General features: G+C 37.8%; 1 protein-coding gene across 1 annotated transcript; it reads left to right on the forward strand.

Moving 5' to 3' along the window:
- The first annotated feature begins 127 nt into the window (after positions 1–127).
- On the forward strand, positions 128–20,038 carry LOC129453010 (uncharacterized). The gene is made up of 4 exons (XM_073865266.1): positions 128–375; positions 18,850–19,185; positions 19,406–19,693; positions 19,887–20,038. The coding sequence occupies exons 1-4, from the start codon at positions 321–323 to the stop codon at positions 20,036–20,038; spliced, it is 831 nt and encodes a 276-aa protein (XP_073721367.1). The 5' UTR covers positions 128–320.
- The last annotated feature ends 249 nt before the right edge of the window (positions 20,039–20,287 follow it).

A 20,287-nucleotide genomic window follows, 5' to 3' on the forward strand; every position in this document is an offset into this window, starting at 1 on the left:
CTTTCAGCACAAACTGAACTCAATCTAAAGCATCACAGTCATCTGATCTCAGTCCAACATCCCCAATTCCCCATATAAACTGTAATCTGTGATCAGTTCAGCTGTGTCTTAATGCAGATTATTTTGGTGTATTTTAGATTTTTGTGACATTGAGATGTGTCTTCTCATCCAACAACATCAACTATATGAAACACGCGACAGCTAAAATAAGAAGTGTTGATCAGACTCAACTCACTTCTGTATTACTCACTCAACATTATATTCATTTATGAGTTATAAGATATCTGTTTTCTCTTCAGTTATTATTTAGATCTGTTCTGATGGAGAAGATGAATGATGTGATTTTCTTCTGTTTGTGTTTGTGGAGTCTGTCTGGTAAGTTTACAGTTTAAGTACACAATAAAACATTTAGGGGTAGTTTACTGGACAGAGCTTTAGTCTCAGATTAAAATGCATGTTTAAGTGACTTAATTTAAAAATATCTTGTCTTGACATATCTTAAATTACATCAGTGCCATTGTTTTGTGTCAAGATGCACATCAGTAATATTTTTTGTAAGGTTTGTTTGTACTTTAATGTCCTCATAAGCAGTGTTTGAATTAAGGGTTTATGGACCTCCTATAACAGGGGTGGGCTTCCTGGTTCTGGAGGGTTACTGTCCTGCAAAGTTTAGCTCCAACCCAAATCAAACACACCAGAAAATCATAATCAAAGTCTGCAGGATTCATTGGAAATTATATTTAGGTGTGTTTGATTAGGGTTGGACTTGAACTCTGCAGGATAGTCGATCGCCAGGAGCAGGATTGGACACCCCTGAGTTTGGGACTTCAAAACATTTTGAGTTTGAGTTTAGAGTAATTTTGGGTTTCTTTGATTTAAATGTTGATCCAGGACAGACAAAAAATGTTGTTGCTGACAGATGACATCATGTTATAAAATAAGCAGAGATTATCGCTAGATGTGTTCAAATTCATGCCGGATGACGTCAACGTATCGCGAGAGCAAAGAGAGAAATCATATGAAGCCTGATGTCTCATTGTTTTCGAGGTGATTTGACGTCATCTGCCTGCGGCACCTCAAACAAGCCTGCATACTTTATAGTAGAAAGGTGCTGTTTGCAGTGCATTTTTAGGGGTCAAGCCCCGAAGGGGCGAAGACCCCTATTGTATCCGTTAGTTTTCTTAATTTTATTATTAGGGGTCAAGCCCCGAAGGGGCGTAGAACCCTATTGTTATTGTTAGTTTTCTTATTATTATTAGGGGTCAAGCCCCGAAGGGGCGTAGAACCCTATTGTTATTGTTAGTTTTCTTATTATTATTATTATTATATATTATTCTTCTTCTTGTTCTTCCGCCATTGAAGTCAATGGCAGCCCATAAAACCGTACATAGGAAAGTTATGAAATTTGGCACACATGTAGAGGATGTTCTAAGAAGTTACTATAGCAACATTGGTGTGTCTGACTCAAACCCTCTAGCGCCACCAACAGTCCAAAAAACCACTTATGTTCATGCTCATAACTTCTGACTCGTGAGTCCTAGAAACTAAATTCTTGTTTCCTCTGAATCCTTGGCTGATGATGATTCAAATGCACACATTGATGTAATTTGTGTCATGCACATCTTTCCGCCATTTTGAATTTTTTGTAAAACCTACTTTTTCGAACTCCTCCTAGACCGTTTGTCCGATTTGCATGTCCTTTGGTATGTAGCATCTAGAGACACCCAAGACAAAAAGTTATCAAAAGCTTTTTGATAGACCAATGCGTTCTCATATAAATTGACAACATATATGGCGGCGAGCACGCCAAAACGGACGTGAGGCCTTATCTTCGCAAAACTTTATTGTATCGACACGAAACTTGGTATATGTCATTAGAGTCATGACCTGAGGGTGCCTGCAACGTTTCGTCACAGCGCCACCTAGTGGTCACGAGATTCGAAAAATGCCTATTTTCGCTTATAACTACTTCAAAATTGAGTCTAAAATCATGAAGGTGGTCTTGTTAGATTCCTTGAGGCATGCCGAGTCAAACGATACCAAACGGTTTTCGGTCGGCCATTTTGGGTGTCGGCCATTTTGAATTTTCTCATTAAGTTCAGTATTTCACAAACAGAATGGCGTATCGCTACGAAATTTGGCATGGTTCATCAGTGACATGTTCTGAGCGCACTTATAAATCTTTAGGACGGCGCCACCTAGTGGTCAGGATATGTAAACATTTTTTTAAAAATCTTTATGTCATTTGATTAAATTGCCACTATGACATAAAACTTCACTCTATTGATTCCTTGGCTCATGCTGAGTCCGACTGTACCAAATATGTCTGAGTCAAACCTACTTCCTGTCGGCCATTTTGAATTATATTGAACACCTACTTTTTCGAACTCCTCCTAGAGCACTTGTGTGATTGGCTTGATTTTTGGTATGCATCATCTAGAGACACTCTAGACAAAAAGTTATCAAAAGCTTTTCGGTAGACCTATCCGTTGTCGTATAACGCATCAAAGAATGCGAGGGCGAGCACGCCAAAATGTGTTTGAGCCTGTATCTTCGCAAAACTTTTGCGTATTAATATGAGACTTGGTATATGTCATAACAGTGATGACCTGAGGGTGCATGCACCATTTCGTCACACTGCCCCCTACTGGTCACGAGATATAAAAAATGTCTATTTTTGCTTATAACTACTGCAAATTTGAATGTAAAATTATGAGACTGGTCTTGTTAGATTTCGTGAGGCATGCCGAGTCAAACGATACCAAATGGTTTTTGGTCGGCCATTTTGTGTGTCGGCCATTTTGAATTTTTCTTTAAGTTCAAGTATTTCAAAAACGCAATTGCGTATTGTTATGAAACTTGGTATGGTTCATCAGCAACATGTTCTTGGAGGACTTGTAAACTTTCCGATGCCCCCTAGTGGTCAAGAGATTTGAAGCTATATCTCTCCATCTCTTTATCGTATTTACACCAAATTTGGTGGGTGTCATCACAATCAAGACCTGAGTCACAATTTATTTTTTGGTCAGTGCCCCCTAGTGGTCAAGTCATTTAAGGCTATATCTCTGCATCTCTTTATTGTATTTACACCAAATTTGGTGGGTGTCATCACAATCAAGACCTGAGTCACAATTTATTTTTTGGTCAGTGCCCCCTAGTGGTCAAGTCATTTAAGGCTATATCTCTGTATTGCTTTATCGTATTTACACTCAATTTGGTATGTGTCATCACAGTCATGACCTGAGGCACCATCTATTGTTTCGGCACCGCGCCACCTAGTGGTCTCAAGATACAAAAAATTTCTATTTTTTTCCTAAAACTAATGCAAACTTAGATCTTTAATCATGACAGTCATCACGTATGAATCATTTTTTGCCATGTTTGGCTTGACCCCGGTATCGCTGCTTGCAGCTATATTTAGGGGTCAAGCCCCGAAGGGGCGTAGAACCCTATTGTTATTGTTAGTTTTCTTATTATTATTCTTGTTCCTCGTTCTTCCACCCAAAAGTCAATGACAGCCCATAGAACCGTACGTAGGAAAGTTATGAAATTTGGCACACATGTAGAGGACAGTCTCAGAAGTTACTATAGCAACATTGGTGTGTCTGAGTCAAACCCTCTAGCGCCACCAACAGTCCAAAAATCCACTTATATTCATGCTCATAACTTCTGACCCGTGAGTCCTAGAAACTAAATTCTTGTTTCCTCTGAATCCTTTGCTCATGATGATTCAATTGCACACATTGATGTCATTTGTGTCATGCACATCTTTCCGCCATTTTGAATTTTCCGTAAAACCTACTTTTTCGAACTCCTCCTAGACCGTTTGTCCGATTTGCATGTCCTTTGGTATGTAGCATCTAGAGACACCCCAGACAAAAAGTTATCAAAAGCTTTTTGATAGACCAATGCGTTCTCGTATAAATTGACAACATATATGGCGGCGAGCACGCCAAAACGGACGTGAGGCCGTATCTTCGCAAAACTGTATTGTATCGACACGAAACTTGGTATATGTCATAACAGTCATGACCTGAGGGTGCCTGCAATGTTTCGTCACAGCGCCACCTAGTGGTCACGAGATTCGAAAAATACCTATTTTTGCTTATAACTACTTCAAACTTGAGTCTAAAATCACAAAGGTGGTCTTGTTAGATTCCTTGTGGCATGCCGAGTCAAACGATATCAAACGGTTTTCGGTCGGCCATTTTGGGTGTCGGCCATTTTGAATTTTCTCATTAAGTTCAGTATTTCACAAACAGAATGGCGTATTGCTACGAAATTTGGCATGGTTCATCAGTGACATGTTCTGAGCGCACCTATAAATCTTTAGGACAACGCCACCTAGTGGCCAGGATATGTAAATAAATTGTTTAAAATCTTTATATCATTTGATTAAATTGCCACTATGACATAAGACTTCACTCTTTTGATTCCTTGGCTCATGCTGAGTCAGACTGTACCAAATATGTCTGAGTCAAACCTACTTCCTGTCGGCCATTTTGAATTATATTGAACACCTACTTTTTCGAACTCCTCCTAGAGCGCTCGTGTGATTGGCTTGATTTTTGGTATGCATCATCTAGAGACACTCCAGACAAAAAGTTATCAAAAGCTTTTTGGTAGACCTATCCGTTGTCGTATAACGCATCAAAGAATGCGAGGGAGAGCACGCCAAAATGTGTTTGAGCCTGTATCTTCACAAAACTTTTGCGTATTGATATGAGACTTGGTATATGTCATAACAGTGATGACGTAAGGGTGCATGCACCGTTTCGTCACACTGCCCCCTAGTGGTCACGAGATATGAAAATCGTCAATTTTTGCTTATAACTCCTGCAAGCATGTGTGTAAAATTATGAGAGTGCTTTTGTTAGATTTCCTGAAGCATGTCGAGTCAAACGATACCAAATGGTTTTCGGTCGGCCACTTTGGGTGTCGGCCATTTTGATTTTTTTCTCTAAGTTCAAGTATTTCAGAAACGCAATTGCGTATTGTTATGAAACTTGGTATGGTTCATCAGCAACATGTTCTGGGAGGACTTGTAAACTTTCCGGTGCCCCCTAGTGGTCAAGAGATTTGAAGCTATATCTCTGCATCTCTTTATCGTATTTACACCAAATTTGGTGGGTGTCATCACAATCAAGACCTGAGTCACAATTTATTTTTTGGTCAGTGCCCCCTAGTGGTCAAGTCATTTAAGGCTATATCTCTGCATCTCTTTATTGTATTTACACCAAATTTGGTGGGTGTCATCACAATCAAGACCTGAGTCACAATTTATTTTTTGGTCAGTGCCCCCTAGTGGTCAAGTCATTTAAGGCTATATCTCCGTATCGCTTTATTGTATTTACACTAAATTTGGTATGTGTCATCACAGTCATGACCTGAGGCACCATCTATTCTTTCAGCACAGTGCCACCTAGTGGTCTCAAGATACAAAAAATTGCTTTTTTTCATAAAACTAATGCAAACTTAGATCTTAAATCATGACAGTCATCACGTATGAATCATTTTTTGCCATGTTTGGCTTGACCCCGGTATCGCTGCTTGCAGCTATATTTATTATTAGGGGTCAAGCCCCGAAGGGGCGTAGAACCCTATTGTTATTGTTAGTTTTCTTATTATTATTATTATTATTCTTGTTCCGCGTTCTTCCACCCAAAAGTCAATGGCAGCCCATAGAACCGTACATAGGAAAGTTATGAAATTTGGCACACATGTAGAGGACAGTCTCAGAAGTTACTATAGCAACATTGGTGTGTCTGACTCAAACCCTCTAGCGCCACCAACAGTCCAAAAATCCACTTATGTTCATGCTCATAACTTCTGACCCGTGAGTCCTAGAAACTAAATTATTGTTTCCTCTGAATCCTTTGCTCATGATGATTCAATTGCACACATTGATGTCATTTGTGTCATGCACATCTTTCCGCCATTTTGAATTTTCCGTAAAACCTACTTTTTCGAACTCCTCCTAGAGCGTTCGTCCGATTTGCATGTCCTTTGGTATGTAGCATCTAGAGACACCCCAGACAAAAAGTTATCAAAAGCTTTTTGATAGACCAATGCGTTCTCGTATACAGTAACAACATATATGGCGGCGAGCACGCCAAAACGGACGTGAGGCCGTATCTTCGCAAAACTTTATTGTATCGACACGAAACTTGGTATATGTCATTACAGTCATGACCTGAGGGTGCCTGCAACGTTTCGTCACAGCGCCACCTAGTGGTCACGAGATTCGAAAAATGCCTATTTTCGCTTATAACTACTTCAAACTTGAGTCTAAAATCATGAAGGTGGTCTTGTTAGATCCCTTGAGGCATGCCGAGTCAAACGATACCAAACGGTTTTCGGTCGGCCATTTTGGGTGTCGGCCATTTTGAATTTTCTCATTAAGTTCAGTATTTCACAAACAGAATGGCGTATTGCTACGAAATTTGGCATGATTCATCAGTGACATGTTCTGAGCGCACCTATAAATCTTTAGGACGGCGCCACCTAGTGGTCAGGATATGTAAATAAATTGTTTAAAATATTTATATCATTTGATTAAATTGCCACACTGACATAAGAATTCACTCTACTGATTCCTTGGCTCGTGCTGAGTCCGACTGTACCAAATATGTCTGAGTCAAACCTACTTCCTGTCGGCCATTTTGAATTATATTGAACACCTACTTTTTCGAACTCCTCCAAGAGCGCTCGTGTGATTGGCTTGATTTTTGGTATGCATCATCTAGAGACACTCTAGACAAAAAGTTATCAAAAGCTTTTCGGTAGACCTATCCGTTGTCGTATAACGGATCAAAGAATGCGAGGGCGAGCACGCCAACATGTGTTTGAGCCTGTATCTTCGCAAAACTTTTGCGTATTAATATGAGACTTGGTATATGTCATAACAGTGATGACCTGAGGGTGCATGCACCATTTCGTCACACTGCCCCCTACTGGTCACGAGATATAAAAAATGTCTATTTTTGCTTATAACTACTACAAACTTAAATGTAAAATTATGAGAGTGGTCTTGTTAGATTTCGTCAGGCACGCAGAGTCAAACGATACCACATGGTTTTTGGTCGGCCATTTTGTGTGTTGGCCATTTTGATTTTTTTCTTTAAGTTCAAGTATTTTATAAACGCAATTCCGTATTGTTATGAAACTAGGTACGGTTCATCAGCAACATGTTCTGGGAGGACTTGTCAACTTTTCGGCGCCCCCTAGTGGTCAATAGATTTGAAGCTATATCTCTGCATCTCTTTATCGTATTTACACCAAATTTGGTGGGTGTCATCACAATCAAGACCTGAATCACAATTTATTTTTTGGTCAGTGCCCCCTAGTGGTCAAGTCATTTAAGGCTATATCTCTGCATCTCTTTATTGTATTTACACCAAATTTGGTGGGTGTCATCACAATCATGTCCTGAGTCACAATTTATTTTTAGGTCAGTGCCCCCTAGTGGTCAAGTCATTTAAGGCTATATCTCTGCATCTCTTTATTGTATTTACACCAAATTTGGTGGGATACCAAATGGTTTTTGGTCGGCCATTTTGTGTGTCGGCCATTTTGAATTTTTCTTTAAGTTCAAGTATTTCAGAAACGCAATTGCGTATTGTTATTAAACTTGGTATGGTTCATCAGCAACATGTTCTGGGAGGACTTGTAAACGTTTCGGTGCCCCCTAGTGGTCAAGAGATTTGAAGCTATATCTCTGCATCTCATTATCGTATTTACACCAAATTTGGTGGGTGTCATCACAATCAAGACCTGAGTCACAATTTAGTTTTTTGATCAGTGCCCCCTAGTGGTCAAGTCATTTAAGGCTATATCTGCATCTCTTTATTGTATTTACACCAAATTTGGTGGGTGTCATCACAATCAAGACCTGAGTCACAATTTATTTTTTTGTCAGTGCCCCCTAGTGGTCAAGTCATTTAAGGCTATATCTCCGTATCGCTTTATTGTATTTACACTAAATTTGGTATGTGTCATCACAGTCATGACCTGAGGCACCATCTATTCTTTCGGCACAGTGCCACCTAGTGGTCTCAAGATACGAAAAAATAGATTTTTTTTCATAAAACTAATGCAAACTTAGATGTTAAATCATGGCAGTCATCATGTATGAATCATTTTTTGCCATGTTTGGCTTGACCCCGGTATCGCTGCTTGCAGCTATATTTAGGGGTCAAGCCCCGAAGGGGCGTAGAACCCTATTGTTATTGTTAGTTTTCTTATTATTATTATTATTATTCTTCCTCTTCCGCCATTGAAGTCAATGGCAGCCCATAGAACCGTACGTAGGAAAGTTATGAAATTTGGCACACATGTACAGGACAGTCTTAGAAGTTACTATAGCAAATTTGGTGTGTCTAACTCAAACTCTCTAGCGCCACCAACAGTCCAAAAGTCCACTTATGTTCATGCTCATAACTTCTGACCCGTGAGTCCTAGAAACTAAATTCTTGTTTCCTCTGAATCCTTTGCTCATGTTAATTCAATTGCACACATTGATGTCATTTGTGTCATGCACATCTTTCCGCCATTTTGAATTTTCCGTAAAACCTACTTTTTCGAACTCCTCCTAGAGCGTTTGTCCGATTTGCATGTCCTTTGGTATATAGCATCTAGAGACACCCCAGACAAAAAGTTATCAAAAGCTTTTTGATAGACCAATGCGTTCTCGTATAAATTAACAACATATATGGCGGCGAGCACGCCAAAACAGACGTGTGGCTGTATCTTCGCAACACTTTGGTGTATCGACACGAAACTTGGTATATGTCATTACAGTCATGAACTGAGGGTGCCTGCAACGTTTCGTCACAGCGCCACCTAGTGGTCACGAGATTCGAAAAATGCCTATTTTCGCTTATAACTACTTCAAACTTGAGTCTAAAATCATGAAGTTGGTCTTGTTAGATTCCTTGAGGCATGCCGAGTCAAACGATACCAAACGGTTTTCGGTCGGCCATTTTGGGTGTCGGCCATTTTGAATTTTCTCATTAAGTTCAGTATTTCACAAACAGAATGGCGTATCGCTACGAAATTTGGCATGGTTCATCAGTGACATGTTCTGAGCGCACCTATAAATCTTTAGGACGGCGCCACCTAGTGGTCAGGATATGTAAATAAATTGTTTAAAATCTTTATATCATTTGATTAAATTGCCACTATGACATAAGACTTCACTCTATTGATTCCTTGGCTCATGCTGAGTCCGACTGTACCAAATATGTCTGAGTCAAACCTACTTCCTGTCGGCCATTTTGAATTATATTGAACACCTACTTTTTCGAACTCCTCCTAGAGCGCTCGTGTGATTGGCTTGATTTTTGGTATGCATCATCTAGAGACACTCTAGACAAAAAGTTATCAAAAGCTTTTCGGTAGACCTATTTGTTGTCGTATAACGCATCAAAGAATGCGAGGGCGAGCACGCCAAAATGTGTTTGAGCCTGTATCTTCGCAAAACTTTTGTGTATTAATATGAGACTTGGTATATGTCATAACAGTGATGACCTGAGGGTGCATGCACCATTTCGTCTCACTGCCCCCTACTGGTCACGAGATATAAAAAATGTCTATTTTTGCTTATAACTACTGCAAACTTGAATGTAAAATTATGAGAGTGGTCTTGTTAGATTTCGTTAGGCATGCCGAGTCAAACGATACCAAATGGTTTTTGGTCGGCCATTTTGTGTGTCGGCCATTTTGAATTTTTCTTTAAGTTCAAGTATTTCAGAAACGCAATTATGTATTGTTATGAAACTTGGTATGGTTCATCAGCAACATGTTCTGGGAGGACTTGTAAACTTTCCGGTGCCCCCTAGTGGTCAAGAGATTTGAAGCTATATCTCTGCATCTCTTTATCGTATTTACACCAAATTTGGTGGGTGTCATCACAATCAAGACCTGAGTCACAATTTTTTTTTTGATCAGTGCCCCCTAGTGGTCAAGTTATTTAAGGCTATATCTCTGCATCTCTTTATTGTATTTACACCAAATTTGGTGGGTGTCATCACAATCAAGACCTGAGTCACAATTTATTTTTTGGTCAGTGCCCCCTAGTGGTCAAGTCATTTAAGGCTATATCTCTGCATCTCTTTATTGTATTTACACCAAATTTGGTGGGTGTCATCACAATCAAGACCTGAGTCACAATTTATTATTTGGTCAGTGCCCCCTAGTGGTCAAGTCATTTAAGGCTATATCTCCGTATCGCTTTATTGTATTTACACCAAATTTGGTGGGTGTCATCACAATCAAGACCTGAGTCACAATTTATTGTTTGGTCAGTGCCCCCTAGTGGTCAAGTCATTTAAGGCTATATCTCCGTATCGCTTTATTGTATTTACACTAAATTTGGTATGTGTCATCACAGTCATGACCTGAGGCACCATCTATTGTTTCGGCAAAGCGCCACCTAGTGGTCTCAAGATACAAAAAATGCTATTTTTTCATAAAACTAATGCAAACTTAGATCTTAAATCATGACAGTTATCACGTATGAATCATTTATTGCCATGTTTGGCTTGACCCCGGTATCGCTGCTTGCAGCTATATTTATTATTATTATTATTCCTCTTCCGCCATTGAAGTCAATGGCAGCCCATAGAACCGTACATAGGAAAGTTATGAAATTTGGCACACATGTACAGGACAGTCTTAGAAGTTACTATAGCAAATTTGGTGTGTCTAACTCAAACTCTCTAGCGCCACCAACAGTCCAAAAGTCCACTTATGTTCATGCTCATAACTTCTGACCCGTGAGACCTAGAAACTAAATTCTTGTTTCCTCTGAATCCTTGGCTCATGATGATTCAATTGCACACATTGATGTCATTTGTGTCATGCACATCTTTCCGCCATTTTGAATTTTTTGTAAAACCTACTTTTTCGAACTCCTCCTAGACCGTTTGTCCGATTTGCATGTCCTTTGGTATGTAGCATCTAGAGACACCCAAGACAAAAAGTTATCAAAAGCTTTTTGATAGACCAATGCGTTCTCATATAAATTGACAACATATATGGCGGCGAGCACGCCAAAACGGACGTGAGGCCGTATCTTCGCAAAACTTTTGTGTATCGACACGAAACTTGGTATATGTCATAACAGTCATGACCTGAGGGTGCCTGCAACGTTTCGTCACAGCGCCACCTAGTGGTCACGAGATTCGAAAAATGCCTATTTTCGCTTATAACTACTTCAAACTTGAGTCTAAAATCATGAAGGAGGTCTTGTTAGATTCCTTGAGGCATGCCGAGTCAAACGATACCAAACCGTTTTCGGTCGGCCATTTTGGGTGTCGGCCATTTTGAATTTTCTCATTAAGTTCAGTATTTCACAAACCGAATGGCGTATCGCTACGAAATTTGGCATTGTTCATCGGTGACATGTTCTGAGCGCACCTATAAATCTTTAGGACGGCGCCACCTAGTGGTCAGGATATGTAAATAAATTGTTTAAAATCTTTATATCATTTGATTAAATTGCCACTATGACATAAGACTTCACTCAATTGATTCCTTGGCTCATGCTGAGTCCGACGGTATCAAATATGTCTGAGTCAAACCTACTTCCTGTCGGCCATTTTGAATTATATTGAACACCTACTTTTTCGAACTCCTCCTAGAGCGCTCGTGTGATTGGCTTGATTTTTGGTATGCATCATCTAGAGACACTCTAGACAAAAAGTTATCAAAAGATTTTCGGTAGACCTATCCGTTGTCGTATAACGCATCAAAGAATGCGAGGGCGAGCACGCCAAAATGTGTTTGAGCCTGTATCTTCGCAAAACTTTTGCGTATTAATATGAGACTTGGTATATGTCATAACAGTGATGACCTGAGGGTGCATGCACCATTTCGTCACACTGCCCCCTACTGGTCACGAGATATAAAAAATGTCTATTTTTGCTTATAACCACTGCAAATTTGAATGTAAAATTATGAGACTGGTCTTGTTAGATTTCGTGAGGCATGCCGAGTCAAACGATACCAAATGGTTTTTGGTCGGCCATTTTGTGTGTCGGCCATTTTGAATTTTTCTTTAAGTTTAAGTATTTCAGAAACGCAACTGTGTATTGTTATGAAACTTGGTATGGTTCATTACCTACATGTTCTGGGAGGACTTGTAAACTTTTCGGTGCCCCCTAGTGGTCAAGAGATTTGGAGCTATATCTCTGCATCTCTTTATCGTATTTACACCAAATTTGGTGGGTGTCATCACAATCAAGACCTGAGTCACAATTTATTTTTTGGTCAGTGCCCCCTAGTGGTCAAGTCATTTAAGGCTATATCTCTGCATCTCTTTATTGTATTTACACCAAATTTGGTGGGTGTCATCACAATCAAGACCTGAGTCACAATTTATTGTTTGGTTAGTGCCCCCTAGTGGTCAAGTCATTTAAGGCTATATCTCTGCATCTCTTTATTGTATTTACACCAAATTTGGTGGGTGTCATCACAATCAAGACCTGAGTCACAATTTATTGTTTGGTCAGTGCGCCCTAGTGGTCAAGTCATTTAAGGCTATATCTCTGTATTGCTTTATCGTATTTACACTAAATTTGGTATGTGTCATCACAGTCATGACCTGAGGCACCATCTATTGTTTCTGCACCGCGCCACCTAGTGGTCTCAAGATACAAAAAATTGCTATTTTTTTCATAAAACTAATGCAAACTTAGATCTTAAATCATGACAGTCATCACGTATGAATAATTTTTTGCCATGTTTGGCTTGACCCCGGTATCGCTGCTTGCAGCTATATTTATTATTAGTTATTCTTCTTCCGCCATTGCGGTCTATGGCAGCCCATAGAACCGTACGTAGGAAAGTTATGAAATTTGGCACACTGATAAAGGACAGTCCAATGTGTCCCCACAGCAAATTTGGAGTCTCTATGTCTAACCCACTAGCGCCACCAACAGTCCAAAGTTGCACTTATGTTTTTGCATATAACTTCTTATCCGTAAGCCCTAGAAACAAAATTCTTGGTTCCTCTGATTCCTTGGCTCAAGACGATTCCATTGGACCCTATGTCGTTATTTTCCGTCATGAAAATTTTCCGCCATTTTGAATTATTCGTAAAACCTACTTTTGCGAACTCGTCCTAGAGCTTTTGCCCGATTGCCACGAAAATCAGTATGCAGCATCTATGGACACTTAAGGCAAAAAGTTATTAAAAGAATTTTGATAAACCAATCCGTTGTCGTATGGCGCATCAACAAATTTTACGTAGAGTGCCAAAAAACAGGTTTTTGTCTGTATCTTCGCCAAACTTAAGCCTATTGACACAACACTTGGTACTTGTGATGCCAGTCAGGAACTGAGGGTGCATGCACAGTTTCGTCGCAGCGCCACCTAGTGGCCAGACGAATGTTTTATACGCCTATAACTTTGGCTGCGATTGACGTATTTTCATGGGACTTGTTTCTTTGGAGTTCTGAATCGTTGCCGAGTCCAACGATACCAAACATGCCAGAATTCGCCTTACGATTAACCCTGCGCAGCAAAATAGCGCTTAAAAAACACGTGTGAATATCTCCGCGAACGTTTTTCCAATCGACTCGAAAACACCATAGGAAGAAACTAACCTTACCTTCTGAACAAAAAGTTCTATTGGCGTTATATTAAAATTTTCATCAGAAATGGCCGAAAATTGCAAAAAACGAAAAATTACCTTCAAATTTTGTGTTTTTTAAACATAAATGGTTGTAACTTCGTAACGAAAATATATTTTTTCACCAGATTTAATACGCTGATGCATGAGCACATTCTGAGGCTACACAAAAAAAATTGTATGCTTGCACCACTAGATGGCCTTATAATTGAACAAAACCTTTGATAACAAGCCAGCCCTATGGTCATACAACTGTTTCTTCACTAAACTAAAGTGTATTGTCATAAAACTAGCTAGATGTAACACAATCATGACCTGATGTTGCATGCACAATTTTTTCATTGCGCCACCTACTGGTTTTGAGATAGAATATGGTATTTTTGCCTAAAACTACTGCAACAACACATCTAAAACCACGAGTCATCATGGATTATTCCTTTCATGGCTTTGACTATGATCACTGGTGGTTGCCAATTCACTCCCTAGCAACCATTGAGAATTCCTTATTAACCGTTTTTGCAAAAGCTATATCTCTGCATCAGAACATTGTAGAGACACGGGGATGGTCTCTTTTGACTCATTAACACCACTGTAACATTTTGTTACCTAGGTTCTTCAATCTGCTTATCCAATCTCAATTTTACATCCTTTTGTGCCCTTTTCGGCTTGACCCCGGCATTGCTGCTTGCAGCTATATTGTGATTTTGTGTTTCAATGCACTGACATGATTTCACAGATGTTATAATCACAGACTCATTGATCAGTGCAACTACTGAACTATAGATTTGATTCAGACACAACCTAAATATTTTTTTCTGGGTTGCATCCACAATGAATGACAGCGACAATAACTAAACGACTACTAGATCAACAGATCTACATCCAGTATCATTTTACTAATTAAACTAAATCAGTTCATTTTATGCTATGAAAGAAACACCGGTAATTCTTTGTATCCACTGAAAGAGCAGAAGTGAAATAATAAAAGCATCTGTCAGTGAACCGGGTCCAGGATTGCCAGATCATACAAAGACTTCCTAGCATTTCACCTCCCTCACAAAAATGTCCTTATTACTGACTGTATGTTTTCAATTATCGTTTATTATTTGTAGAATATAATTTAGATAGATAAAAATATTTCAATACAACTATTAAAGCTTAAAAAAAAACTATGTAATATATCAAATCTTAAAAACAGTCAAAGGGAGAAGACTAAAAACACTGGGGACTTTGCAACACTGCAGTGTCATTATTCTGCTCTTAAAGTGTCGTTTGGTTTAAAGAGGAGCTTTGACGTCACCTGCTGGACTACATCAAGCGTGCAATTTAAGCATCATTTAATTTAGTAATAAAAAGCAGAAAACATCTTAATAATGAGATATTCAATTAAATACAGTAACACCTCACATTTAACTCTTAATCGTCCTGTATATTATATATAAAAGGTTTAGTGTGACCAGCAGAGGGCTGTGATGAAGATGTGAATATAAAGACTATGAACTGAGACCTGTGAGGATTAAGATGAAATCATTCAGTCAGTCATTTACTCTCTTATCTGATAAAGATTTATTTATTATGTACTTTATGAGTGTCAGATTAATATAATGTTATGAATTATTATGGACTGTTATTTACTGAAGAAAATGTCTGATGTGATTTTATTCTGCTTGTGTTTGTGGAGTCTGATGCACTGTAAAAAATTGCTGTTAAAAAACAGCCAAATTTAACAGTATAATTCTGTTTTTTAACAAAAACAGAAGTATACTGTTAAATTCTGCATTCTGTAAAAAATCAGTTCTCAGAATAATGTGAATTTACAGCCCTGAGAGTCCACCGTTTAAGACTGCGTCCCAAATCACACCCTACACCCTCATTCACTATTCCCTACATTAGTTTCCTAATGATCCACCTGAAATCAAGTCAATGAGTTCAGAAACTGAAGCATTAATGATGGACACCTGCTGCTAAAAAATCACTAAAGAAAACATAAACAAAAAAAGAGAAGACATGAGCAGAAACATTTACAGACACAAAGACTTAGATGAACATCAACTAAAAATAACACAAAACATTAAACACCTCCATATATCACCAGAGGAGAATTAAACATTTACACAAACACCATTACCACCATCTTCACTTATAAACCACTTTGACTTTATTTCTGTTATACATTTACAAAAGTTCTTACTGAGAACAAACATGTGTTTACTAGACTTTACAAGCATTTTCTTTAAAGTCACCATTATGGTGATCACTGTTTCCATTAGTTGGGCTCTTGACTTGGTGTTCAGTCCGGTAGCTATAACTGTGTCTTTATGATGCATGTTTGTTAAGCCAAAGAAAACCAAGAGATGATAGAGTCTCATGAGGTTGGGTGTCTGATTATTGATCAGTAGTTTCTCTCGCCAGCCTTAAGAAGCTTAAACATAACAATTAATAGTACTTAGGGATGTTTATGATCGAGTATTTACATATTTGAATCAGAATCATTACAACTATTATTACAGTAATTTGATATCTTGACAGAATTGTATACATATGGACTTTGGTGAACGTGAATCCCTAGCCCTCAGCTGACACACACAGACATCAAGAATCAGAGTATGATTCTCAACTATGGTGACAAAAGAAAATGGGAAAACAGTTCATCTGCATAATTTATTCATGCTGCAATGCATGCTGGGAGTCATGAATGAGTTTTGTACTATGCTGATACCCAGCATGCATTGCAGCATGAAGCTTTTCATTTGATAGTCACCATTGTTGAGATTCATAGCCTGATTCTTGATGTCTGTGTGTGTAGTTTGCTTGTGTTTTTTATTTCATTTATTCCCAATGTTTTTAAGATTCCTCTGGCTACCTCAATACTCAGTTTCTGTCACATTATTAGACTACTATAAGGGGTTGCCACCCATCTAACCACTTATGAGCTTCTGTATAAAGTCAGTAAATTACTTTTAACTCATGACACTAACACCATAATGGTCATTAGTCAGTGATAATACTTTACTTATACTTTTTTGCCATATTCAATGTCTTTCAAATCACATTGAAAAGGCCTGAATAAATATAACACCAAAGGGCAAACCCAAGGATCAAGAGTCCTACTAAAGCAACCGCTGATCACGAGAATGGTAACTATTATTTAGGGATCAGACTATTAGACTACAGCTGTCCAAACTCAAAACAACTTGCACTGACATATCTTAAAATACATCAATGCCCTTTGTTTTGCCTGAAAATGCACAGAAGTAATGTTAGGCATGTTTGTTAAAACTAGTTATATTTTCTAATTAAACTATTCCTTGTTTAAGATAATCCCTGTCCAGGAAACCACACCTTATGATTTACTTCTCAGTAAGAGCTAATGTACATTTAAAATAAAATCATACTGGTTTGTAATAAGTGAAGATGGTAATGCTGTTTGTGGAGTTGTTTGATGATCTTCGTGTGAGATCTTAGAAAATCTGAGTAAGTTTGAGTCTCATCTAAGTCTGTAAGTTGAGTTTCTGCTTGTTTTCTCTTTAATTCGGTTCTTGTTCATCTTTCATTCAGTGATTGTGTTTGTTAAAAGCAGCTGTTCATCATTAACTCAATCATCACTTCATTATCTCATTAACTTCAACATTGGCTCTGTTTCTTTTACTCTTTGTAGTGTGGACACATTAAGCAGTGTTCTTTGACACCAAGGATTTTGCGATGGGGGTTAAAGGGTTAAATGTGTAAGATATAAAAACACAGAATGCTAATGGTTTTTAACAGTCCGAAGGAGACCGTAAAAAAACAGTATCTTGCTGGCAACCAAGCTTCCAGTTGATTACTGTTATTTAACAGAATGTGCTGTTAGTAACAAAAAAACCTAACAGTCAAATTTGCATACAGAAATATGTTAATTTCACACAGACATTAGAGAAAAGTCCTTGTATTTTGTTTTTTAAAGGGGACATATTATGAAAATCAGACTTTTTCCATGTTTAAGTGCTATAATTGTGTCCCCAGTGCTTCTATCAACCTAGAAAATGTTAAAAAGATCAACCCAATAAATTAGTTTTGGTAAACCATTTTCTGCAAGCATGTGAAAAATAGGTCATTGTAATTTGGCCCTTATTGTGATGTCAGAATAAGGTAATACCGCCCCCTTTATCTGCACTATCCAACCACAGCACAACCATTTAGTATGGAGAGAAAGAGAGAGATAAAATATTTCACAGCACAATTGAGTTTCAATTGCAACAAACCACCATCATTGTGATCAGTGGTTGCACTTCATCCGCTCATTTGCATTTTAAATGACACACCCAAAACGGCACACTTTTGCTCAGACCTATTTTAGACTTAGTTTTCATCTTTAAAAAAATCTCATAATATGTCCCCTTTAAATCATGTGAACTTAAAAACTGATCAGGGGATTTACACAAGATGATAATGTGAGATACGTCTTAGTGTTTAATGTTTTGTTTTGTTAGGATTTGTCTCAGTTTTTGGGTTACCATTGTGCTGAAGAGTAGTGTGGTTGTTTAGGTCAAGGATGGGCAGTAAATCATTGATGTTATACTGCCTGTTGTTTTATTTTAAAGCAGTAATTGTGTAGTTTACTTGTGATGAACTACATGAGATTTGTGTGAAAGTTTAAATGTTTGGAGTTCAATTTTAGAAGGAATATTTGTTTTCAGTGGACTCAAATGAATTAAGTTTACAATACTAACACCACCATGTAAATATATCTATTTATAAACTTGAATGGATCCTGCTATTGGTTTCCTAAATGAAATGAGTTGCTTTCAGGGCATTATAACATTAACATACTGTTAAAATAGGGGAGCTGTAAATTAACGGAAGTAGAACTGTATTTAACAGAGGCAGAACCGCTGTAGATAACACAAACAGTACCATGCTGTTAAAATAACAGTTGACTGCTGTAGGTAACAAAACAGTATCATGCTGTTTTTCCTAATAACAGTATCCCGCTGTAAATTAACAGTGCAATGCTGGCAACCACAGCTTCCAGCATAATACCGTTTTTTTACAGGGACATTTTTTACAGTGTGGGTAAGTCATGTCTGCTTCAGTTTTAGTCAAACTTTATATAAGTGATTTATTAGACATGTGTTTAATAATAATGATGTTTAACTGTAACTTTACTTACAGAATTAAATGACATATTAAGTCTCATGAGTTGTCTTTGTAATTCATGTTGTTGTTTATTTCTTCAGGTGTGTTTGGTGAGTTTGTGTCAGTGACTGAAGGAGATCCAGTGACTTTATCTGTCAGTCTCACTGAATCACAGAGAGAGGACAGAATCTCCTGGAAGTTTACATCTCAAGAAATAAACGCAGCAGAAATTATCATAGCTGAAACAAAAGACAAGGGAAATGATGTCCGTTTCTACAAAGATAGAGCTGATGGAAGATTCAAAGACAGACTGAAGTTAAACAAACATACTGGATCTCTGATCATCACAAACACCAACATCACACACACTGGACTTTATAAAGTGAACACAATCCGCACAAGTACCCATCTCAAAACAATCAATCTTACTATCTATGGTGAGTAAAGAAAGGAAAACATTCAAATAAATGTGATATGCGTTGCCATTTCAATATGTTGATGTCTTTTACCTAAAGCTTTATGTTATCATGCATTATTGATTATTTTTTTACTGAATACTTTAATACTTTATTTAATTTTTAATATGAACTGACCAATAAAATTGTATTAGATTAGGTCTGATCAGTCTGGTCATAATTTATTCTTTTTTTTTAAAAGCTCATCTGCCCGTTGCTGTCATCAGCAGAGTTTCTTCACAATGTTCATCATCATCATCAAATTGTTCATTATTGTGTTCAGTGTTGAATGTGAGAGATGTGAGTCTGTCCTGGTACAAAGGAAACAGTTTATTGTCCATCATCAGTGTGTCTGATCTCAACATCAGACTCTCTCTACCTCTGGAGGTTGAATATCAGGATACAAACACATACAGATGTGTACTCAACAATACCATCACAAACCAAACTCAACATCTCAACATCACTCAACTCTGTCAGACGTGTTCAGGTATGACTGCTATTATTCTTTTTTATTTATTTGAGAAATCTATTTATAAACAATCATTATATTAAATAGAATTTTCAAAATAAATGTTTTACAAAGTTTATTTTTTTTTTGTAAAAATTTCCACAAATTACTTTATTTGAGACCAAGAGCAACTATAAGATATATATTCATTGTTACTCATTTCTTTACTCAGATAAGATCTTCTGCTGTCGTAGTTTTACTGAAGCTGTGATCCGATTGGTCGTCTCTGTTCTGGTGGGCGTGGCTGCTGTTGGTTTTGTGGTTTATGACATCAGATCCAGAAGAGATGAAGAGAAGAGGATGAGATCAGATAAACTCCACTAAACCTCTTCAGTTCATTTATTATAGTTATCACACATTATTCATTATATCTAAACACAATCTTTATTTTTTCTTTAAAATTATTCATTTGTTCAGCTCGTTGTTCAGTTTCTTATTAAATATTATTATGGATCCAAACTTTATTCAGCTTTGAGTTTCTTCATCAGTGTTTATTGGCGAAATCTCATTTTATTGATCAATTCATTAAACTACAAGTGTAAACTACATCTTATGGATGTGAAAAATAAAGAA

Source organism: Misgurnus anguillicaudatus, unplaced genomic scaffold (genome assembly GCF_027580225.2).
Source record: "Misgurnus anguillicaudatus unplaced genomic scaffold, ASM2758022v2 HiC_scaffold_31, whole genome shotgun sequence".
NCBI classification, from domain to species: domain Eukaryota; kingdom Metazoa; phylum Chordata; class Actinopteri; order Cypriniformes; family Cobitidae; genus Misgurnus; species Misgurnus anguillicaudatus.